The 25,341-nt window shown below is 49.0% G+C and overlaps 1 protein-coding gene across 2 annotated transcripts in view; it reads right to left on the bottom strand.

Moving 5' to 3' along the window:
- Positions 1 to 6,282: 6,282 nt before the first annotated feature.
- XPR1 (xenotropic and polytropic retrovirus receptor 1) overlaps positions 6,283 to 25,341 on the bottom strand; it is a 104,831-nt gene continuing 85,772 nt past the window's right edge. Inside the window, exons 10-16 of one of the 2 annotated variants that reach the window (XR_010607309.1) lie at positions 23,835 to 24,000; positions 22,396 to 22,587; positions 10,710 to 10,876; positions 10,058 to 10,197; positions 9,017 to 9,238; positions 6,749 to 7,582; positions 6,283 to 6,642 (exon numbers count right to left, since the gene is read on the bottom strand). Coding sequence is in view for 1 of the 2 variants with exons in the window: in XM_065648962.1 (XP_065505034.1) it covers positions 7,522 to 7,582; positions 9,017 to 9,238; positions 10,058 to 10,197; positions 10,710 to 10,876; positions 22,396 to 22,587; positions 23,835 to 24,000 (948 nt within the window). In the remaining variant the exon portion in view is untranslated. Of the gene's footprint in view, positions 7,583 to 9,016; positions 9,239 to 10,057; positions 10,198 to 10,709; positions 10,877 to 22,395; positions 22,588 to 23,834; positions 24,001 to 25,341 lie in introns of both variants that reach the window. The other variant, XM_065648962.1, reaches the window with a different exon arrangement.

Genomic DNA, 25,341 nt, shown 5'->3' with positions numbered 1-25,341 from the left:
TGGAGAGAAAACCAGAGGAAGGTGGGTGACCCCCCCATGCTGCCTTCACCCTCCTCCTCCTCGGCACCCGCCTTGGCACCTCCTGCAAAACCAGCGTCTCCCCTGCCCGCCCTGAGGCTCCGCAGGGAGCAGGGACGTTGATGCCCATGCCCAGGGGACAAGGCATGTGGTGGCACTGCGGTGCACGGCCCGTGGGGAAGGGGACAGGGACATGGCACAACACAAGGTCACCCACAGCACTGACACCGTAGCAACACTGCTCTGGGGCAGGGGACACAGGGCAGCAATGGTTCCCCAAAGCGGGTGGCCGGGGGCTGAGCAGGAGCGCGGGTGCCTGCCCGTGCCATTTCAGGTGCCCTGGGGCACCCAGCAAAGACGCCCTGCAGGGAACTGGCACTCTCAGAGCCAAACCAGGGCCTCAGAACCCCAAGAGCCAACATCCCACACGGATACAACTCACCAAAGGTGCTTCCAGACAGACACCAGCCCCTGCTCCACCTCGGCCCCCAGGGTCACACGTGTCACCCGTACTGCACCAGCCTTGTGGTCCCGGTGTCAGCTGGGTGCCGCTGCCCCCCTGCACCCCCCCAGGAGCATCCCCTGTCCCTGCTGGTACCCGCCGAGGAGCCTCCGCCATGGTTGGGGCTGCAGGACCCCCGCGCCCCCCCGGCTCACCGCAGCCCCTCGCTGCCGCGGGGCCGAGCAGCGGCAGGACGGGGCGTGCGTGGGAGGCGAGGGTGTCCTTACCCTGGAGCAGCACCGGGAGAGGGCTGGGAAGAGGGAGAAGAAGGCGGAAGAAGGGAAGGAAGCAGGGAAGGGAAAAAAAAAAAAAATTAAAAAAAAAAAGACAAACCAGCAAATCCCAGCCCCTTCAGCCCAGCCTGAGCTCAGCCGCTTGGCTGGGCCATGGGGCCGCGGCCAGCCCTGCCTCCCGCCCAGGCCTCCTCCTCCTCCTCCTCCGCACGCACCCCACGCTGGGGCACCCAGCCAAATCCTGCCCCAGACCCGGCGCCGAACCGCCTGCCCCCCATGGCCGAGGGGTGGCCCCAAAGGGCGATGCCACGGTGACGGAGGGGACCGTGCAGAGGGGGGAACACAGCACCCCGCGCTGGGACAGAGGGAGCCCAGCTGCCTTGGCCGGCTCTCTGGAATGTCCTTTGTCTGGGCTGTGGGTTTGGGAGCCAGCGGGTGAGGGCAGCACCCCTCCCCAGGCCCGCCGGGGGGGCACTGCTCCCCGGGGCTGGGGCTCCAGGAGGGCAAAAAGGGTGAGGAAGCTGGTCCTGCCATGGTGGGGGTGTTTTCTCTAACAGCCTTCAGACCGGCAGCAAAGCCTCCCAGCTTCAGGCACCCTCCTGCGAGCATCACGTGTTTGCAGACGTGCTAAATTTTCCTGCTTTCCCAGAGGCCAAATCTTGCCCGGAACCCCCCGGCAAGGTGAGGCCAAGGGCTCCAGACCGAGCATCTTCAGCGGGGAGGGTGGTGGGAGCTGAGCTTGGTGTATCCATCATCAGCATCATCATCATCCCTAAAACCAGCGTGCAACATGCACCCCGCAGAGCTCCCCGCATCGAGACCCCATCCCCTGCCCTCCTCTCCCCCGAGACCCCACAAAACTCGTAGCGCCGGCGCGGGGTCCCGGGTGGGCAGCACTTACCTGGAGCCACGGGGGCCGCTGTCCCCGGGGGGCAGGACGGGAGCTGCGGGGGCCATGGGCGTCCCGGCCCCGCGCCGGCTGCCGCTTTAAGCCGCGGCTTTTGATTTTTGTGATTGGTTTCATAATCCCGATCAAAAGGAAATCACCAGGATTATGAAATTGTTTTAATCCTCCCGGGCTCCGGCCACACTGACCCCTGCCAGCACGAGCAGCAAGAAATCGCTTTTATCTTCTTAAAATGTCCCCCACCACCCTGGTGGCCCCACATTGTCCCTTGGCTGCTCCCAGGAAGGTTTGGGTGGAAGATGCTGGGACCCATCCTTACCTCCACGTTGTCCTGGAGAGGGATCCCGGCTCCCCTGCCAGGGCTGGGGAGGTGAAACGCGCCTGGGAGATGTTGTCCCCATCGAGCTGGGGACAAACTGCCCGCTGAGGTGCCAAAGCCAGGGCAGGCGGGCTCCTGCCACCAGGCAGGGAGCCGCGGGCAGGATTTAACCTCTAGGATGCAGCTGGCGTGAGCGGCAACAGGCTTAGAGCGATTTCAAGGCACGGGGCTCTCTTCTGGAGGAAGATTGATTGCAAGAGATGATGATTAAGAGATTTAAGAGAGCAAAAGGAAAGCACAGACCCCAGACAAGCCAGGGTTGGGCTGGGCAGCCTTGGGTCACCCCCTGTGCGGGCAAGATGACACCTCGGACCTGAGACAAGTTGGAGAGAGGCGACCAAAAGCTCCCAAAGAAGGACCAAGAGCCTTTTGGTGGTCCAGCACACTCTGTGCAGGAGGGTTCCTCCAGCATCACTTGCCGCATGTTGGGTTTGAGCCCTCGACACCTTCCCGTGAGCCCCAGGCAGGTCGGGAAACCCTCCTGCCCACATCCTTCCTCCAAACAGCTCCTCCCCGGACACAGGCGTCCCCCACCTCCGGCCACCGGTGACAGCCCACGGCTCCCAAGGGCGCAGGAGCAGCATCCGTACGGACCGGTGGAAGCAAATCCTTCCTGGCTGGATGCAGCACCAGGGGTGGGATGTGGGAAGAAAGACACACAGACCGGGGACAAAAGAGCCATCAGATCATTGGAAAACAAAGAGCTTGTAATAATGAAAAAAGGACAGATTTCGTAACCAATCACTTTTTCCTTTGAAAAACACAATCACAGTAACTTTGCTTTATACAACCACCTAGAAACTATGAAACAGTATCACATTGTGCATTATTTTTTTTTTAAACCTACTTATCAAGAAGGGTATTCCACACTTCAAAAATTATATCCATTTGGGGAGGAAAGAGGAGACAGCTAATAGCGCAGTCACAGATACATCATGAGTCCAAGCAAGCGGCAATTCTTTGTCCTCACCTTTTCCACTTAGCCAAAAAAGAAGAGTGGAGAAGGGGATAGCAAAAGAGAAAGAAGGAGGAAAGAAAGAAAGCAAGCAAGCACCCACAGAGGACTAATCACACTCCATAATTACTTTTGACATCTACAGGGCTTCATAGAAATATCGTTTAGACCAACACAGCAGGGAGGGGAGAGGAAGGCGGCAGCAGGACCAGGGGGAACTTTGGGGTTTCTCCCCCAGGTCCCTTCCAGTCGCCGATCCTTTGCCAGGACCTACGGGATGGGGAGGTCATCACAAGTTCTACCAGGCTGCCCAATTTTTCTCCTCTGGAGCAAAGAGCTTGCAATTTTGGTTTCTAGAGCTTGAGGGACTGTCAGGCCACGGGGCATCGTCCCAAGCAGGGTTGGTGCTTCTCGCCCATCGCTGTGCTGGGGCATCAGCATCTGGGTACACCCAACGTCACCGGTCCTTTCCTCTCCTCCCCCTGCAAACCCCACATTTCTCTTGCAGCCAGGGTGCTGCAGCAGAGACCGAAGCCTCCGAGGGATGCGGACACCCCAGGGTAACCCCACGGCGGTGGCGGGTTGACAGCTCGTCCCACGGCGCGGTATTTGGGACGGCGTCGTGGAAGGGAGGCAAGGTTTGATGAGGTGGCAGCCACTGAGCCCAACCGTGACTGCTATAGTTAGCACAGGGATTTTCCAGTATTCCCCTCAGGAGCCCCGGCCCTCTTTCCCAAGGAGACAAAACAATCCAATTGCCTTCTGAAATAAAAATGTAAACTAAAAAAAACAAAACAAAACTTAAGGCAGAAGATCAGCTTCCCCACTGCAAGTGCAAAGCAGAACGGTGGAGAGGAAGGAGGACACGGGGCGAGGATGCAGCGTGTGACCAAAGTGGCTTTTGTGTTCCCAAGGGGACCCGAGTAGTGTCCCAGTCCCGGGGCACATCCCAGTGCACAGGCCTGACATCAGGTCCACAAACCCCCCAAAAAACCCGGGGTGCGTGCCAGAGTCACGGCAAGCAACATACGGCAGCATCCTCGCAGGGTAAGGCCAAAATCACTCGGCTGTTCAAACCACAGGCAAAGCTCGAAGGCTTCGTGCCATCTCCTTGGCTCCTTGGGAGATCTGCAGTAAAACCCCCAGGGATTGTCATCTCCCCGAAACACTTTTTTCCTCCCCACCAAAGATTTTCGCACCGAAGGCTGCTGCCGGCCATCCCCTCTCACCCTGCGGACCATCGGCTTGGGACAAACGGCAAAGACACCGACCAAAGGAGAAGGAACAGGAGTGGGCACCCCCAGTACACAGCATAGCCCTCCCCAGGCTGCGGGACCCGGCATTGCTGGTGACAAGGTCCCAAAGCCACCCAGGGAATGCCAACTAGCAAATAAACCCTGGATGCTGCAAATCCAACCCCCCTGCAACCCGAAAAACCCCTGGAAGAGCAGGAAGGATGGAAAGCAGCAGGGAAATCAGCATGAAGCGAGTTCAAAGGGAATCTCCAGAAGTCACCGGCCACACTGTGGCATCTCCTTCCCTTAGCTGGGACCATCTGCAAGGGTTCCAGCCAGCCAGAAGTGGCTTCCATGCCATCCTCAGAGCCAAACACAGCCACAACCTCCGCACCGAATCGCAAGAAGCGGGGAGAGCTCAACACCCGAAAGCCAGCGCCGCTTCACAGCAGCCAGAGCACAGACCTGTCTCAGCTTCTACTTTCCATCCAGCTACATCCCAGCAACTAAAACGCTGGATAAAAAAACAACAACTCTTTTTAACTTTGCTCTCCTCCCTCCAGAAGTGTTTCCAAGCATCCCTTAGCAAAACCTGCTCATGGAACGAAGCCACCCCAGGCCGCTCGCAAGGAGGGACAGGGTCATTTTCTCTCATCATTTTCTCTCACCATCTGCTCGGCTTCGTTAGTTCTCCCCTTTATTGGCCGGATGTTCTCGGAGATGCGGAGCCATCCCGGCTTTAGTGCTCGCTCTCGGGAGGAATCTGCATGTCTGATTTCTCAGAAATCTCTGGGAGGAAGGGAGGGAACATGCAGACACAGGACTGGGGAGCTGGGAGCCTTTAAAAGGCTCCAGGAATTCAGGCTCCTCTCCTCCTAGAGAGCATCCTCACTGCCAAAAGGGACGATGTTTTATTTTAGGAGATAACATTCGCTAGCTGTAGCATGTCACCACCCTTTTTCTTATTTCTCCTGCCAGCAAAGACAGAGAAAAACGGAGGGGAAAAAGCAGAGCAAGGAGCAGAGCAGACGGACAGACTGAATTCTTGTTTCCCCTAAGGCTTTGATAAACTGCAGAATAGGAATTTAGTTACTTGCCACTTGGCCCTCCCCACCAGGTTGGGAAGCAGAGGGTTGGACGGTGCAGGTGGGACACAGCCCACCCAACCATGCCCTGCTCTCCCCATCACTTCCAAATGTCTCTCTGTATTTTTTCCTTCCCTCTAAAAGGATGAATTACCAGTAAACTCTGCTTCTTTTTGTAAAGAACCACCTGTTCAAGGAACAGCACTGGTTTATTTTGGATTGCCCTCCTGAAGGTCTGGCTTCTCTCCTCTCCCACCGCTCTTGCTGGAAACACCTACACGAGGTCTGGAAATGCCAACAACCGCTGCAACGCAAATTCGGGAACAGAAATATTTTTAACGGGCTTTATATCTCAGGCTCCGCTTCCATACGAACGGGAACCCTCCGTTTAAGTAAGAACAAAAGACCTAAAGGGGTTAAAAGATGGGAAAACAGGCTCCAAAGGGGTGATGCGCCACAACCCCTGCTAGTCCAGAGCCTTCCCCGCCGGAGCAGATGGACACAGGAGCTGCGAGAAGCACCACATCGCACACCAGCTCCTCCACCACCACGTGCGGAGGCATCTCCCAGCAGGTCCCGCGGAAGTTCTTTGTAAGCCGAGAGCACGTCACAGAAACGCAGGCGGTTCCAGGTTTGCAGCGCTGCCCTCGGCCTGGCACGGCTCCGCTGCCGCGTAATCAAATCCAAATTAAACGAAGAGAACTGGGTTTCCTTCTTCAGTTCCTCTGGGCAAGAGGCAAACTGAGGAAAAAAAAAATGCAACGTACCGGTTGCGTAAGAAACCATGCTATTAGCTAATTAAAACAAAAATAACCGCCCGACAGCAGCTGAGCAGGGATTCCTGCAATTCCATCACGCAAACTAGGGTGCCGGGACTGCGCCCGGCAGAGGGTTTTTTGCCAAACCAGAAGCCAGGAGGAGACCTGTTTCGAATTTCACCTTTGGTGAAATTCGAAACAGGTCTCCTCCTGGCTTCTGGTGGGCACACCACCATCTTTTCCGTGCTCCCCAACAGCTCTCCAATGCACAACCTCTCCCAAAATCTCGTCCCTGCGAAACTGCTCATGGAATCCATCACCTCCTCGCCCCATCCCACTCCACTTCCCACCAGGAAAGCTCCCTGCTCGCTATGGGGATGCCCTCACGCCATCTATTAAGGCTTTGAAAAATGTGGGTTTTTTTTTTTTGATCTGAAGCCTTAGTTCGCCTCGTTTTCGCCCTGTTGGTAGGACCCAACTTCTCCTTTCAAAAGGGCCTTTTAGGATCATCTGCACGGAAAGTTGGCATCGAACCGGCACAAGAGACATATCCAGAAGCAGTAGCAGCAACTAAAAACAAACAAACAAAAAAAATCAGAAAGAGAAACTTTGGTTTAAAATAAAATAGAAAAGAAAGAAAGAGAGAAAAGGTAAACAGAGGTGCAAGATGTCTCACGTGAGGGGTATTCGCAGGGCATCGCCCCACAACCCTGGAGATCCAGATGTACATTCCCGGCTTTGTTTTACCGTTACAACCTTGATTGCACAGGACTCAAAAATCACTCTCATATGGTTGTTAAGTTTCATAAATAATGTGAAAACTATATGCAACAGATACATCATATTTTCAAAAAAATTATAAGAAAAGTTACATCAAATTAAAAAGTAGCTTCATGAATGAAGATACTGCTCTAAGTGCACTTTCCCTGCAAGTGCAGCCAGTGCCTCAGCGCTGGATATGAAGAAGAGAAAAAACCCCAAAACAAAACCAAAAACATCAGATTTAAAAACTTAAGTCCGGTTTCAACCAGTCAAAACCGGGCCAAGCAGAAACCAAAGGTGCTCTCGGCACTGTCCCATGAGGGAGTCCCTACGATGCTTCATTATCCAGATAGGTTTGTATGTCCTTGTTGAGACTGTAAACAATCCTTCTTTCCTGAACTGTCTTCTTTATTGGCAAAACAGAGTAAAATATTTTATTTCTTTTTTTTTTTCTTTTTTTTTTTTTTTTTTTTTTGTTAAATAGAACATTAAAATTAACCCAGAAGAAAAGAAACGAAACACAGTGAGCTTGTTGGAGTCCATAGGATCTGGTCTGGAAGAGCTCGGAAAATGTGTTCAGCGTTTTCTCCTGTTTTCAGCTGGAACTGTACCAGAGATCGGGTTACTTGGGGAAGAGGGGAACAGAACGAGAAAACAAAGGAGGTGGAATCGGAGACCCTGGCCATCTCATGTGTTCGCTTCATTCGCTAGGTCGTCTATCAACACCTTGGTGTCAGAAGCCTTGGACCTGGAAAAAAAACACACAAGAAACACTCACTGGGGAGAAGAAATTTCCATTACTACACGCAGACAGTAACGCTGCAGTGCGCTTGGAAATGCTTCTTCCGCAGAGAGGAATTGTTTTCCTCTGCTGGAATTGTTTCGCACTCTCCCACTCTCGCTGGGAATAGCAGAGCAGTATAAATACATCCCAGCTGTCCCTGAGCATCCTCCTCCCGTGGCTGTGCCCGTGCCACACCGCGCCTGCTCCACCTGTCCCCGGGCTGCTCAGAGCTACAGCAGCTTCTTTTGGAAGATGCTGGACATGTCCCAGTTTGCTTCCCACTCTACAACTGCCTGAAAGGAGGCTGGAGCATGGAGGGTGTTGGTCTCTTCTCCCAAGTAACAAATGATAGGATGAGAGGAAACGGCCCCAAGTTGCACCAGGGGAGGTTTAGATTGAATATCAGGAAAAATTTCTTCCCAGAAAGGGCTGTCGGGCATTGGAACAGGCTGCCCAGGGCACTGGTGGAGTCACCATCCCTGGAGGGGTTTAAAAGACAAGTAGATGAGGTTCTCAGGGACATAGTTTAGTGGTGAACTTGGCAGCGTTAGGTTAATGGTTGGACTTGATAATCTTAAAGGTCTTTTCCAACCAAAATGATTCTATGTCCAAAGGGTAAACGGACATGGTTGTAGGGAATTCAACCAGGCTTTGGCCCACGTCCCTTCTGCATCAAGTTTTTCAGTGTCTAGCAGCCACATGAAGACTGTTGGTATCGGTCATATCTGTGTACTCTGAGCCAACACCGATAGGAGACCACCACGGCCCAGGGCTGCGGCTCAGGCCAGAGCACACCCTTCGTGTGACAGCCACATGCTCCTCGTCCTCCCACCCAGTGACGGAAGAGGGAAACGTGCTGCAGGAATTGCACAACACCCCTGACACGCCGTGCTTCGGCGTCCCCAGGGAGCCCAAGCTTGCCTCTTGGCCAAAGGTGGGGAAATGTCTAGGCTGTAAGGAGCGGGGGTGGAGAGAAAAATGGCATGGCCATTTAGGAGAGGAAGGGGTCCGAGATGTCACATAGGAAACGTTAACCAAACCATAACTGAAACGCTGGGGTGGTCTGAGGCCTGGAAATGGCCGGCTGAAGAGAACCTCTCTTCCAGGTTTGGATTCACAACCTCTGGCAATGGCTACAGGCTATTTTTTGCAGAAGGGGAGTTTTGTAAAGGGAACTCTCTTTTCCAGTGGTTTACCAGAACCCCAAGATGATGCAAAGGATGGATCAACCCTCCATCAGAGAAATATTCACTTACTAATTGGACCTGTCCTGCCTTTGAATAACTATTTAGACTGCGATCTTTGCATGATTACCCAGTCCATAAAAGGCCACCATGCGTTAACAACAGTTCCAACGCGTGACTTGGTTTGTTGTGCTAGAGGAGAGGCAAAACATACTGTGAAGCAAGGCGAGGTCTGCGCAAGGACACGCTCTGGCTGCGCTTCCACTGCTTGTTCTTGCGGCGGTTTCGTACACCGTCCTCCTGGTCCATCATCTGATCCAAGAGCGTCAGGTCATCGGCGTTGAGCGGCGCCACGGAGATGTCCCTCACGGCACGGAACTCACCACAGTTGTTCAGGTGCTCGTTCTCCAGACGGAAGAAGTTCCACACAAATCGCCTGGGTGGAGAAAGAAGTGAAAATTACCAATTTGGTTCCACTTCTACAGGGACTGCCTGTGTTGGGTGAAGCACCGATACCTGCGCCTAGATACCATGGACTGTTCTCACTGATCAAAGTGCCTCTGGGAACACTCTGGGAGTATGAAGAAACAGCAAATGACTAACAGCAGCATCTGCTACATCATCTTCCCAGCCCTCTGGAGAAAAACAGATCTGTCAGGCTCATTCATTGTCCTAATGACGACAGCCCTCGTTTGGACAGCACGCAGGCAGAAGGCAGGACAGGCAAAACGCAACCTCCACCATGCACCTGAGGGAGGTTCAGCTTCAAGGGCTTTTACTCATCTCAGAAAGCTGTGGGGAAGGGTCTCTAACTAGAGTACAAGTATATAAAGAGTCTTGCAACCTTACAGGATCCAAACTGATGATGTAGAACCCAAACTAGTGTTTGCAAAAGCAGCAGAGATTTGAGAATAACTGCAAACCTGAGAATCAAGGGAAGTTTCATCTGGAAATTGCAATAAGGTAATTTTAAGGAGAAATTTAGTAATAACAAACCCCTCCAGATTAGGTCTATGTTCAGAGGAAACTGCAAACGCAGCATGCAGGATCCAGCCCCACATTGCTGCAGAGTCCTCCACAGCTTTCTCCACTCAGCACCCTGTTTGGATTAAATGTTCCTGTTAGACCTAGTCTTCCATTTTCAAGGACCAGTATCTTCCATGTCCAAGGAGCAAGGCATTTCCCATCATGCTGATGTTATAACAAGTAATAAAAATGTAAAAGAGAAACAAACTGTTGCGTCCAGCAGCCTTACCGGAATACTTCAAGCGGGGCAAATACAGTCGAAATGATGTCCCCGGCGTAGGGAAAGATTTGCATGGAAGTGAGGGAGATCTGGATGGTCCACGCAAAACGCAGGATGACATCTTCTACAATGGCACAATAGTAGTATGCCTGAAGAACAAGAGAGGCAATCAGGACAGGTCATCGTACGTGTGCTGCACAGAAGACAGACCTCTTCAGGCCTTCAGGAAGATACAGAATTTGCTGCTCAGCCACCAGAGAAGTGAACAATATGATACGATTTCTTTCAAACAAATAATAGAATCACAGAACGGTTTGGGTTGGAAGGGACCTTCAAAGCTCATCTAGTCCAACCCCTGCCACGAGCAGGGACATCTGCACCAGCTCAGGTTGCTCAGAGCCCCGTCCAGCCTGGCCTGGGATGTCTCCAGGGATGGTTCATCCACCACCTCTCTGGGAACCTGAGCCAGGCTCTCACCACCCTCAGTGTAAAAAAATTGAACCATACAGCTAGAAAAATGAACTATACAACTAGAAAATCCCAGCCCATAGCACTCGGGAAGCACCAGCAACCACCTGCAACACGCTCCACACGTTTCATTAAAATACTAAAATAAAATATTAAAAGCCTTCTCTAACATAAGAACGGGCTGTATACGCACTTTCTGTGGGTAGACAATTCCTTCTCGAAGAAAGGTATTTTCACCAGCGTTTTTGTCAAAGAGACCCCAGTCCATCTTCAGGTCCCAAATTAGGGTATAACATGAGCTGATGAAATAGAAGATAATCCACAGGTAGAAGAACACTTGGGTGTCACTGTGGTTTTTAGCTGGAAAAGAGAAGAACAACATACTTCTGTACAACTTAAAGCAGATTGCTTCTTAAAATAGCTACAATTTGGCTGATTTGATCAGTGGAAATAACACCCCTTTTATTCAAGTTCTGGGAAAATGTGGCTAGCTAATCTGAAACACACCAAAAGCCTTGTCAGGACCAGCTGTATACTAATTCTGCTTTAATTTCCTGCAATGTTTTGCACTTGGGACTGAAATTTGCGCTTTTTTTTTTCCTTGAAACTTGTGGTAGACCTGTCATTCTAACTCTGAACGGCAGGTGGAAGCTGAGGGCCATTATTTCACAAGGGACACCGGCTTGTACAAAAGAAAATGCAACGAGGCAGTGCTTGGTTGGGAGGGTTTCGTCAGAGAATATTTCAGTTTGCCTGAATATAAGCAACTGTGCATTAGCAACCTAAAAGCCTGAAAGAGGATGGGCAGCACGGGAATTTCCACTAGCCATTTCAGAGGTTGTGGTGGCAAAATAAGCAAAAAGAAGGCAATATGTTAACATGTACGTATAAATGCTAAAGAAGACTCAGTACAGAGACTTAAATGCCCAGGCAGAGCTTCTCTTTATGAAACACAGGACTGTGGGCGCGAAGTCTGCTCTCCTGTGGATTTGTTTTTGCAACTAAGCTGTTTCCCATTCCCCCCCAAAAATGTTACGCTGCTCTCTCAATTCAGCTAAATTTCCTTACATCAGTCAGCTGGGTAAAAACAAATGGATCTGATCATTCTGTTTGCTTTTAACTAGCAAATCGGGGTCATAAAGTTCATAAAAATAAAACGTATTGTAATGCTTTGCAAAGCTGAGTTGCTTTGCATCTCCCTGGTGTCGGGAGTCTTTCCTCCTTTCTGTGCAGCCACTGTAATTGCTCACTCACCGATTCTCTCTAACAAAGCCAATAACACTTCCAGCACGAAAAAAGCCATAATGTTTCCAGTCCAAACCCGCTGCCATGCTAAATGACAGCGCCGTTTTCCATATATGTGGCTTTAAAACAACAGAACCCCCGAAGCCGATCACAGAGGGAGCAACAGGGCAATTTTCTCTCTCCTCCTCGTTTCTGACAATTACAACATAAAGGCAGCAATCCGATAAAAATTAATGGAGTTGAAAACGAGAGGCATCGTGTAAGAATACATTCCTCCCATTACACCCTTCAGGCTTCCTGGACACGATGTGCAGGATGTAGGTCAAACACATGCGCTCATTCTCCGTTCAAAACACTCCCTTCTAAAAGCAAATCTATTAAAGCCACTTCTGCAGCAAAGCCCATCTGCGGTGACGCTTCACATCGGCGGAGGGGAAGGACGCGGGGTCTGCGGCAGCTCGCAGCTTGGACTCGCTTCCCTGCTTTCTGTGCAAGGCTGGAAGCCTTTGAGCAGCAAACTCGCGTCCTCCCTAAGCCCGGCTTTACCCGGGGACAGGTCCTGCACCGCGTCACCCGCCGCCGCAGAGCCGTGACGTCAGCCGGGAGAGATCCTGCAGGGCTCGGGTGCCCAGCACATCAACCCCGCCGCTTTGAAACCGCCTCTCCTATCCATTTTTTAAGCGCAGCTGCCCACCAAACAGGACACAGGTGAGGTTTTTGGAGCTCAGCAATTAGGGCTCTACTGCAAGATTTAATTCCTCCCCCCACCAGCTCCTCCAAAGCCTCCACGACATTAATTCAGGAAGAAAGGGCAGATGCTGACATTCAGTGTGACTCAGACACACTAAGCCTGTTCTGTCCAACATTATTTTTAGCTCATTAGATCTCCATTTTTAGTTTCCACTACCAGACCCTAAACAATAATTCAGAGAGGTAGTCGAGTGCTTTCAAAGCATCTAAAATGCTCCAAACTACCTTGTGAAGCTGCGCGTTCCTATCAAGCTTAGGTCTGAAGGTTAGGTCATGATGCCAGAACACAAGAACTTACAAATTCTTACTCTGCGTCTCCATGGACCGGACACAGAGAAGGCAGCTCTGTGCCTTCGGCCACATCCCTGGTGTGAGCCACGTCCTGCAGGTGCAGGGCTGAAGAGCATTTGTAAACGGCTAACAAAACTATATCCCAGGTTGGCAATTACATAGGAAGGTGATTTCAAAGGTTCATGCTGCTTAAACCTAAATTGCCTTAAAGGTTGCTGTGTGCAATTACAGAAAGAAGGAATCCTGGGAAGAAAAAGGCCCAAGTCAGAAATCGGGTGGCATTAACCTCATCAACTTCCAAAGGATATGCTTGCTCTAGTTAGGTTATCATCGTGGCGTCAGGTAGGTCCCTTTCCCTGCCCCTATCTTTGCAGCAGTCCTCTCAGTGGCACCCGGGGTCACGCTGCTTGCCCCTTGCTCCTGCTCGCTTTCTCACCCACCGGCTCTGTAATGCATTCAGCACCTGAAAAAAATCATTAAAACCCCCCCCAAATTTCTCCCTGATAAAATGCTGTAAGCAGAACTAGCCTATTGTCTTGGCCTTTGAATCCCTTCCTTTAACCACTTATCCTCCTTTTCCTGCCTGCGAATCTGTTTGATACCTTCCTTCCTTCTGTCCTCATTGGTATTCTGCTCGTGTACAGAAATATGTTTCTGCTCTAGGCAAGCAATTATATCTCAATCTCCACTGGCTGGTCCTAGTGGCCCCTCTTCACCGCTGCTCAGGGGGCTAGAAAATCAAGGCATTCATATTCTGCCCAGAGGGCTGCCGGTTTTTCAGGAGCTGTGCATATGTATGATGATGTCAGGGTCTATTTGAGCAGGAACTGTTTCATCCTGGTGTTTTTTCTTTGTTTAATGATGTGCTAGAAAGCACCAAGAACCATTAGAGAGTCATAATGTCAGGACGAGCGCAGCACCCCGGACACCTGGGAGATCTCAGTCTCTCTTAGATGAAAAAAAGGCCAAGTTTTCAACATCCCGGGGACTGCAGCAACCCTTCGGCAGCACAACCGCCCGTCTGCCCAGCAGACCTTTCTGCTCCATGCTCCAAAAGGCACCACCACCACCACGTAGCAACTTCCTAAGCAACCGTTATTCAAAACAGCACGTGCAGGAGCACAAAACTCAGCGTGTAATGTTGCAGGTGCAGCTTTACCCTCCCTGCCGATGGGCAGATTTTAATATATGTTCATGTGAGCGCGTCTGCAACGTGAAGGTGTTCAGCTACCTGAGAGGCTGTTCGAGTCCGCAGTGCCCCATCATCTTCACTTGCCGCAACATCAGTGGGAAGCAATGTTACCACAGGGGCCGTTTGCAACCTTCACCACTGAATTTCCATTAGCATCCTCAAGTTTACCCTATAAAAGGCAGTTCCAGCAGATGCTCTGTACAAATACACCTAACAAATTGCTCCAGAAGGTCAACTAGATAAATAATGGATGGTTTCTACCTTCCAGCTGAAGCTGTGAATGGCCACAGTCCCAGAAAACAGCCAAAGGCACTTGCAGCCGCAGAATTTACTGCCTGCAAAAATTGCTGATAGACAATATCTTGGATCCCAAATGCAGCCCCAGGGGACAAAATATCTGACCAGCATTCTGAGAGAATAATGCTCTGCAGAAATTACAGCCCCTTCTAAACACAGGCAAGAGAAAGGTTGCTTTCCATCAAAGCTGGACAGCAAATACTATCCCGAACGCTGTTAATATTGACATTACTTCCAAAGAATACTATCTGTTTACCCTGCTGAATTATTCTGGGGAATGTAAACACTATATAGTATTCAACACAGCAAAAATCGATGCCATGTATTATTGAAGCTCCGGATAAGAGCACAATGGCCCTCGATAAGCACTCCTGGGGTGTCAGCCGCCACAGCTGGCTGGGCTTTCTGCTGATGGTGAGAGCTGTGATAAAAGCCGTGATAAAAGCCGGGAGAAGCGTGAGGTTATCAGGAAACACGGGCAGGTAAACCTCCGTGACACCAGGCAAAACTGAACCGCCGGAGCAGTTCTGCCTCCAGCGCCAGTTAAAAACCTCTTGGCCAAGGCATGCCAAATTCAGTCTGCTTTGATGACCAGCCTTTCAATCACAGATGCAAGCAGAACCTAGGCAAAAATATGTATATTTACAGTGTGCTAGCCGAGCACAAACACTAGAGCATAGGGCACACGCTTTCTGCCTGGGGATGACGTGTGCCCATTAACTCCATCCCGGCACACAATGGGATTGGGGGTGACAGCCAGAAATGACTTATCTCCGCCAGAACTGCCATCGGAATGACATCCCAAAGCATTTGTCTAACACCTTACTGCTTGAAGTGCAGCATTACCGATCCCTCAGTAATTACACAGCTTAACGAGGGAGCAGCAGCGGCGATGCCTTTCTGCCCAGCCAGCACGTACTGCTACTTGACACCGATCCATGGCAGAGCCGTGGCACGACAGTGGACTTAGCGTAGGGATAAGGCAAATAACCTGGAGGAGCACAAGGAGGAATCGCCATCGTGCACTGATGGGCTTAGTCAAATACCAACCATTTTGTATGAACAACCTTCCCGTTAGATTCCACAAACGTCTGCCATAGCCTCCAGGCACAATTTAAAGCAAAGCAGCAAGATACAGCGCAGCAAAGAACTGTCAAGAGGCAACATCTCATTTCTTCTTCTAGTTAGATTCTACGTTTGTAGAGTAGGGAAATCCCCAAATTGTGTTTTGACTAAAAACACTCTGCAAGTTTGCATTGGGTTTGTAGGACGATACGACTGTGTCTAATTTCAAGACATGGCAGCACTCTCATTGCTTGTATCTCTCAAAGAGAAGAATGTGATTTAATTGCAAACAGGAAAAAGCACATCAGCCATGGCTGAGATTTGATCCGAGTCTTCTTCTGGTGGCTTCTCTAGCATTTGAGAAGTGTTCTTGGGGGACGTGTAACTGCTGCCTTGAGGAGGACGAGGTTTCCAACCTAACCGTTCGCCAGCAGTCTCACTAACAAGAATATCTGGGTTCACAATCAGAAATCAAAAATGTGGCAATGGGGGCCTTCACTGGATAATTTAGGGATTGGGACCCAATGTCATCTGCTACCTCTATATCTGCTATCTCTTTTTGCTTTGAGATCCAAAAGCAGATTCCTTCAAGATATAATAGCAACCACGAAAATCAAAATTAAAAAAAATATTGTTGGATGATTGCATCTCTCAGATTTCTGCAGCAGAGAGTTCCAGACCTGCATACATTTGAAAGGAAAAATTGCTTGATGCTGTCAGTTGCTTTTCTTAAATTGTTCCATTAAAAAAAGGTCAGGTTTTCCCCTCCTAAGTGCCCATGAAATGAGGTATCACCAGGCCATCCTTTTTACTCACACCCTATTCATTAGTGCTCCTGCTTCTCCAGCCACCTTTAACACTACAGTGTATTAAGCCACACAAACGGTTACTATTAGTCCGCTTTCCAAATCCCAGCTATTAAAATCCATCTCTCTCCCAGCTGCAAGCTGAAGAAGCAATGGCACGAATCACCCAGCGGCAGGTGCCGAGGCTGCTGGCACCGGGAACGTCCCACTTGACATTTGCAGACCTACAAAGCCCAGGAAGATCTCCCTCTGGGATTTACATGCCTCATTTGTGCTGACGCTCGGGGTGCGGTGGCAATTCCCAAAACCCTCTCCCAGGCTCCTGTCTCATGTCCCGCTCACTTACCCGGCCAGGGTGGTCCTGCCGTGGTGCTCCTCACCCTTCCCAGCTCGACCCCAAAGAACCATCACCGGGACTTGTGTCTAAGCAATTAGAGAGGTTGACGAGCCGGCGTGGAGGAGCCGGGCTCGCCCAGGGTGCTGCCGAGACCCACGTCAAAGCTGGGAGGAGGTCAGAGGCCGGGATGGAGATGTTTGCCCATGGCAATGCCTCCAATTCTTCGCTAATGACACTGCCGCTGCTCTGATGGGAAGGATCAGAAAGACTGGCTAATGAATACAACTCATTACTGAAGGTCTCCTGGGCACGGGCTGACAGGGTTTCAGACAAAAATTCATCCTAGCTCACAGCAATGTGACAGACGTTGCACGTTTCGGCTCCAAGTAATCATCCTGATGGAGCTGCCAGGATGCTGTGCTAAGGCAAGCCGCAAAAAAACTGCAAGTATTAAGAAAGAAGCCAGGAAAGAAGCCAGTTAATCCCATTACGAAGTTTGTTTTACTTCAAGAGGTCAATCCAAATGCTCTACAGGGCTCTTGTGACATCTAAATCAAGTGATCTGGCTTGCCGCAGTGCTGAGAAAGAGAGGGAGACACGGGAGATCTCATATCAACACAAACACTACGGAACAGGATCTCACAAAAGCTGCTTGTTTCATGAGATTTGTACTTGAATTCTATACATCCATTTATTTTGCTTTACCCCACTCCCTAGAAATGACGTATCTCAGCTGAGGTATCTCAGCTGCTGCACCGATGCCAGTTCTCTGTGAAAGTCATTTTAGTCCCGGTTCTCACCTCACCTTGCTCTCCTCTCCTGCTGCAGCCATTCAGGACCACAGTTAATTACTGTTCCACCTGCCAGCAAACTCACTCCACGGGGGCTGCACCCTGCAGCTTCTAACACGGCAGTAACCAGGACCAGGCGACACAACCCACTAAATACAGAGCTGAGGTGCAGCCAGGTATCCCCCCATAGCTCCCAGTGCAGTTTGGTGTTACCACCATCCTCCCCTCCATCCTGCTCTGCATCATCATCCTCCACCTGCAAGTCCTACCCCTCCCAGGGCAGCTGTGGTGGGACAGAGAGGGAGAACCAGCGATCCATTCCAGCACGAAGTGGCTACACCAGCCGGTGTCACCACTGGTAGCAGCTGAAGCCACCGTGATTAACGAGGAGCGGGCCGCAGCTACAAGACCTGGGAATTTTCCACTCTGTTTTCAAAAAGCAGCACATTTCCCACTCGTCTTCATCTGGTCAGACCTGCTCGAACCTCTCTATTAGTAAGGGATGGTCCAACACCTTCCTGCACAAGCCCATTAATCAAAGAATGACTCCTGCCTCGACACTTCATATCTCTATTCCTTGGCAAACCAAGGAGTTTCGCAGCTTTTTCAGGCTTTAAATAAATCACAAATTCCACATCACTTCATCAGGAGAAGCTTGTTTCTGATTTGATGGTGAGAACATGGACAGAAGTGCTACTCTTTAGAGACAGCCCTATTTAGTTAATTCCTGCTGACAGCCAGGGCTCAGCACTCTTATTTGGAGTACCTGGAAGGTGCGTGGGAGCGGTGTGGAAGAAGAGATGCTTACCCAAGTTTCCAGGCCACGTGGATTAACTTTGGGATAAATAATTAATAAATAATTAATAAATAGCTGGATAGTCCCCAGACCACAATGATTTCATTGAATAAGGTGTGTAAATCAAAGAGACAATGAAAACTTGCATAAACCATCTTTCAGTCGAAAGGATAAAATCCCACACAGCCAAATTTAATCCGTTATTTGTGCTTAAGCACAGTTAACACTTTCCTGAAAAAAAACCAAGGTAAACACACAAATGCTCACGCTGAAACAGCAAATCCCACAAAACAAAATGATGTAAGAGTACAAAGCACTGGAGAAGCTCAGTTCTTCATGCACAGATGCCCAATCTATATTCCCTGGGAAACTTCCGATGATGCCGTGGGAGCAAAAGGCATCAAGGTAAGAGAAAATTGACAGATAGTAGCAAAACCAAGAAGCGTCTCATTTTACGAAGAACAAAGTTGGAGCATAAATCATGCATAAAGCTTAAGAAGTGACCGGCACTCAGAACAGTACAAGGCAACTCTAGTTGCACTGTTTCTCATAAAAGACAAATACCTTAACATAACAATCCTATCTTACAAAGACCAAACCGCATCTGAGTGAGGAATTAAATCAGGGCTGGCTATTCTAGGTATGTCAGCACACCCTATTAAATGTAAATGCACTTTATACACAAGGGGATCCCCATGGAACACAACTATAAGCTGGACTGAAGTGGAAGCAGCTACACTGGTGCATTTGTTAAGGAAAGCACATCTGCTTTTGGCAGAGCAAAAACACCTCAAAAAGCAGTTGTGCATCAAAACGACATTGCACTTGGGGTAAATATTCTGCTGTAGACACGGGCTTAATCATTTGTTTCCCCAGCACCACGTAGGTTTCCATAGCGATTAAATAATACATATTATGTATACCTATATAGTATTCAGTTGGCTGGTGCTAGGGGAAGGCTGCTCGGCACTGCCGAGGAAGTTAAAGCAAGGGCAGGAAAGATAAAGCAAGGGCAGGAAAGATAAAGCAGGGGCAGGAAAGATAAAGCAGGGGCAGGAAAGATAAAGCAGGGGCAGGAAAGATAAAGCAGGGGCAGGAAAGATAAAGCAGGGGCAGGAAAGATAAAGCAAGGGCAGGAAAGTTAAAGCAAGGGCAGGTTTCTGCTCAGCCGTGCTGGGAGCAGGCAGGGGCCTTACAGACCTGCCTCATTTGCCTGTGCAAACATACCCTGCAGGACTATATTTACAGAACGTGGCCTTTGCTTCCCATTCCTTTGAGCGATATAAAAAAAAAAAAAAAAAAATTCTGAGAATTCTTCCTTTGGGAGCTCAGCAACAGTTGCCCTGAGGCTGCTGCTGAGCGGGCAGCTTGCATCAGTGCTCGTCCACACCACCGCTGCCTGCTCCCAAATCATCTCAAGGGGTAGCTACTCTCCCTTCAGCTTCACTAATTGAGGAGCTGATAGCTCGGTGTTAACTCTGTAAAACTGGTCTAGTCCCAGGACAACAGGATTGACAGTTTGGGAGAGAAAAATCTAATAGATACTACCAGTCTGACATCCCAACTGCACTTAGCAGAGAAAATTGCATTCTGCATCTAAATCAAAAGGAAGAAATATAAAGCAACAGCTTCTCTAAGGGAAGAAAGAATCAGAATTATGCACTGCCCAAGCAATACGAATTACTAAACAGTGGTATTTTAGGTAAACTGAGATACTAGTCAAGAGTCCAGAATACACTGTATTACCGGGGGGGTCCTTCACTACAGCAGGTTTGGAGAAAGGACTATCAAGTACGGACTAGAAGCAGCACGCATCACTTAAACATAATAAGGTAGCATTTAAACATTTCTTTAGTTCGAGATGTTTTCCAACAAGCATACAAAACCACAGCACAACGCCGTCATAAGTGCACCCTATGCGCATTAGCTGATTTACAACACCAGCAAACACCCCCAGCCACACAGTCCGTCTTGCACAGCCGGCAGACGCGAGCTAAAACCCTACAGAGCAGCTACACATGATTCCATGTTCAAATCATGGGAGGAAGACCAGGCTTTCCAGAGGGCTGCGGCGTCCCCAGGGCTCCCAGTTGGAGAACAGGCGCTGGTGTACATTAGCTGACCTTCCGAAAAAAGGCCACCAATTATCCTCTTGTCCTGGCAGCCAAAAGCTGTTATTCCACAGGTCTCTGTCATAGGCTTGCAAACACAGGATTGAAAGACTGTTTAAATAAAACTCTTGTTACCACAGCAATTAACTGGCTCATCACTTACTGCAATTTAGAGTAGGTCTAAGGAGCAATGAGCTTTACCAATTTGACACTTATTTTGGGCACTGTCTGCTTTCTTAACAGTAAGCAGCTATCCCCCAACAGATGTTTTGTAGGTAAGAGATGGGCGTTTGTGACCCTCAGGCAGACACGGAGAAGGTGTGGGCGAGCTGTGCATCTATTTTCAACAGCAACACCATAACAACTTGACAAAAGACCATCTGATTCCAAGTTCAAAAAGAACTGGGAATCTATGTAAAGCACACAGATAAAATTGGAGTTTTAACAGGTACAGTTATGGCAGGATGGGAACAGGCCTATAGGGCTGACAAGACACAGCAAGGTCTTTAGGCAGCCCTCTGAAAAATCACTACAAGCCCAGACATTTACAAAATCTGTGCTAACACAATTTCCAAAGGCCCTGAAGCTTCCAAATTTTTTTGTGTGACACCACCAACTCTCTGCTATTGATTCCTGATAACAAAACTGGACGGACAAAAGCTGGGAGTCAGGAACATCTCTCAGCAATTGGAACAATTTGCCCAGGTTATAAACACCTCATTGCAACCCGCTCCCTGCCAGCCTTGAAGAGCAGAGGACAGTGACGTGCGGCAGCAATGACGACAGGGGCCAGCGGTACCGGCACAGATGCAGGCTCCGAGGGGAGTAGGAAGGGGTCAAATTCTTCAATGGGACATTTTGCCAGACGCTAGTTTTCCTCTAGGTTCCAAACTTATCCCAACCTTCCTGCAGAAGGCTCTGCCAGAGCGTTCCTTCCCCCCAGGAAGGAGAAGCATTACTCAGTCTCCCCAGAACAGGCACTGTATGTATGAATTATATATATGATTATATTTATTATAATAAAAGCATGTAAGCAGTGACTACAGCCAGGCAATCCGTACGTATCTCATCTCGGGGTTTGGCGGTGGTGACTAGCTGGACTGCAGGGCTGGAAATGAAGAGCTGCAGGACGTCACCGAGCAAATTAGTTAAAATGGGAACAAGCCTGGGGGACACGGCAGCGGGAGGAGATGCTCTGAGGGGTCAGGGTGCATCCGCTGTCCCTCTGGATACGGAGCATCCAACTTCCAGCCTTCAGCCAGCCCACATCAGTGCACGTCTCTGCCGCTAAAACTCAAGGCTTGACCAACATCACTGGTGTGACTTCAGGCCCAGCTATCTCAAAACAGCAATTTCTTGGCCGCTAGAGGGTTTCTAATAACCCTGCTGCCCCTCAAAAAAAATATAAGTATGCCTTGAACACTTCTCCCTGCTCCACCGCAATAATATTTCAGGATAAATAATTGCTCGGGAGTGTCTGAGGTCGCTAATTCCTGGAGAAATAGGAGGCGCATGTTTCCAAATGAAAGAACGCAGCTTTTAGGACTTCAGAACAATGAAAGGCAGGGCGACTGCCTGAAGTGCAGAAACTAAAAGCTTTTTCCCTTCAGAACAAGAGCAGAATCGAGTAATTGTCGTTTCCAGGGAGATGGGGAACTTGACGGATCAGAGCTGCAGTTAAATGGATTGGAAACAACTTCCTACCAGCCATAGAAAATACTTGGATAGAGACACACAGGGAAATCCAGAGAGGGCATTTTCCCGGCACTGTGCACATCTGCCTGTGTTCAGGAATGATGGAGAGACTTTATTCGGATGATCCAGGGTAGGTGTTCATGAGTGTCAAGGGAGAAGTACTTCCTAGGTTATCCCTCACCTTATACATCTCCCATTCCACCTCCCTTCACAGAAAAAATGGACAGGTATTTCAGTTTTCTCCTTTAGAGAGAGAAACCTGAAAATACTCTATCGCACTCCAGAAGCGTCGTTCTAAGCGGACCAGGTATGTGAAAAAAAACCTAAAGGAAGATCTTAAAATATTCTTTGCAAGCTAGGCAGGCCTTTGCCTTTCCACTGAGATGTTCCACAGATGCCAAAAGACAAAAGTTCATGCTTCAATGAGAAGCCACATCCCGAGCTTCTCCCATGTAAAAAGTAAATCCCACGACTTGCAAAGGATTTTCCAAAATAACCCATACCTTTGTGAGTGCTGTAGAGGGCTGCAAATGTCACCACGAAGAAGGTGGTGGAATATTTTCCAGCGTTAACCAGATGAAAGGCCCGTTTGTTATCACGGTAACGGCGCAGGCACTGGATGAATCGCAACCAAGCAGGGATGCACTGGACAACGGCTCTCACTCCGTAGGAGTAGCTGTAACAAATCTGATTATCTGCAACAAAAAAGTTTCAGGGCCACAGAGTCAGTAAGTTTGAGAACTCCTGTCGTGTTCCTTTCTGCAAGCATAATATCACTTGACACGACAGCAACTCATGGCTTCAACAACTGGGGTGAAAGGCAATGACACCAACATGACACCGCTGTCTGAAACCCTTCTTTTTATTGAGAAAAACACCAGAAAAACCCCAGCTTTGCCTGGAAGCCCCAAGCGAGCTGTATTCTTATGTTGTCTTGCTCAGCACATCTAAACCAAACACCCCACTAACAAACATTTGTTTCTTATTCAGACTAATGGAGACATCTTATTAGTTGATATTTATCCCAAAGCACTGTGTTATCATTACACTGTTTGGATTGGAAGGGCACAAGTTGTTATCTGCTCAGTTGCTTTATTTTATTTTTATTATTATTTTAAATAAATAAATATTTAGTTACTTGCAACACCGTCTGAAAGAGAAAGATCAGACAGATTGGAAGAACGAAGTGAACACTGATGCTTATTGAAGCATACTGCAAATTCTTTCAGCAGGTGTCAAAACCATCAGCCAACACGATTTGTCAGCAGCCACCGCTTAAAATGGAAAGACAACAGCCCGATCCTGGGGGAGACAGGTACGAGTTTGCCCCTGGGAAGGCCAAAGTCAAAAATTCGTATGCCAACCGTGCGGCTTTTCTGGCTGGGAAGGACAGGAGAGGCAGAGCACGCACAGCCCGGCGTCACAGCGTCAACTCTAATTGAACAAGGGGTGGCATTAACGAGCTCTGAGGAAGTTTCTCCACCCTCTCTTGCTCCAGGGCACTGCGATGGAGCCTGTAAGATTCAGGCTACAGCACAGAAAATCGTGGTTAACAAGTTCACGCGATTCATTTTCATGCTGAGCAACAGAATAGGCTAAAAGCAAATACACGGTTAAACCACTATGAAATAAAACAATAATGCCAGGAAAATGGATTTCTCTCTCCAATCAAGAAGTGTCACGTCTAAATTCCATGATGAACATATAAATCAGGCCAAATGGCTAGATTAGGAAATGAACACTGATGTGAAATTCCATTTCTCTGGATGGAAGTAAGAAAGGGGAGAATCTCTGTAATGCTGTGTTTACAAGGAACGCCACTTATTTTAGCTTCCTACGTCTCTGGTAACCCTCTTCAAAACAGACAGATGATTACGGAACTGCTCAGTGTTTTTTCAGGTCATTTTGACCACGTTTGCACAGGTCATCAGCTTTACGCTACCTGTATTTGCCAGAAGTCCAGCATTGTCCTCCCACTGAACCTCAAAGCTGTAGAAGCAGATCATGTATTCCAGATCCATGAGTATCACGACCAGGCTGTTGAGCTGATCAGCCAGCCAGAAATCTGCGAAGCCTACCTTGTGGAAGGGAGCAGTGAACACTCGAAACTGTCAGGGGAAAAAAAAAAAGGAATAATTCATGACACAGCGTCAAAGACATCTAAACGCAGTGGCAGCGCATCACAGCATTGAACAAATATGGAAGTAACAGAATCGCTTCAAGATTTATTGCTGACCTTCCGCTCCTGATGATAAAAAAAGATAACTGCCTCCTCACTTTTAGCACAAATAACATTCCTGCTTTTTCCCTTCTGCATGCAACTACTCATGTCCTCTCCCACCTTGTTGGTTTTTTACTGGCAGCAGAGCTCAGTCTCCTCCAAACAAGCTCTTTCCCAGAAATTCCCAGTCTCCATGGAGGAGCTCTGCACAGCTCTGTTTCTCCCATTGCTCCTCATTTTGCCCAGTGCTTGCTTTCAACCATTTATGCCACGTCTGTTGACATGTCCCGCACTTACCGTCACCCTCACGCTGAGTGGCACTGAGATTACAGGCCCCCAGCATGGCCATCAGCCTGACCCCCCGCCTCGGCTTACTTAACGCATTAGTTGTTCTTTGGTGTTAGATGTTGCAAGAATGGTTGTTACTGCCAAGGCCTCTAGCAGGGAAAGAGTTAAAGAAAGGGCAGAGGAAATCCTCTTGGCTGTCAATTAGATTCCCCCTCAATCCCAGTCCACTTTCTCTCTAAGCCTGAACAGCAGTTTTGCTGCTTTCAAATCAGACAGTTTTCATGGCCCATTACCTTTGATTACAACTCTCTCTACCCGGTTAGTTATAGTTACTAACAGCCAATTTCTCAAAGAGACGGCACCAGCACCATCCGGTACTTCAGAGATTTATGAACCTTTAAATTAATGAAAGCACCAGCTAACACTGATCTTTTATATCGTTCCTTATTAACCTAAAGGGTACACGGCTACAGAAACCTGGGAAAGGACTGACAGGTTCAGCCTGTAATGCCTATTTAAGGCTCTGGTCCTAAATTTCAAAGCCAAATAGGGGATGAAGACTTAGCGGCATAAAGCAGATATGGATCTCGACCCAGCAAGCACTGCGCTCACGTAGGACGGCACCTGTTAGAAAGGCTCGAGGAGGGCCAGCCGCCAGGGAGGTCTGTCCTCACAGCTGCCCAGCTGCACAGCAGCTTCTGCAGAGGGCAGAGAAGCCACACCGGCCTTTCTTTGCAAAAGGCCCTTCCTCTGTTTCACCAGCGCTCCCTGATGCCACCTTCACCGGTTTCACCGTAGACTATGTGTTTGTTTTTTTTTTTTCCCCATGAACAAAGTCTAACTAAAACAAATGAAATGTAAAAACAGCTTTACAGATATATATCCTTGAAAAAAAAAAAAAAGAAAAAGAAAAAATAAGAAATTAATAAAATCCATGCTG

This window comes from Caloenas nicobarica, chromosome 20, assembly GCF_036013445.1.
Source record: "Caloenas nicobarica isolate bCalNic1 chromosome 20, bCalNic1.hap1, whole genome shotgun sequence".
Taxonomy (NCBI): Eukaryota; Metazoa; Chordata; class Aves; order Columbiformes; family Columbidae; genus Caloenas; species Caloenas nicobarica.
This window is presented reverse-complemented; position numbering and strand designations above follow the sequence as displayed.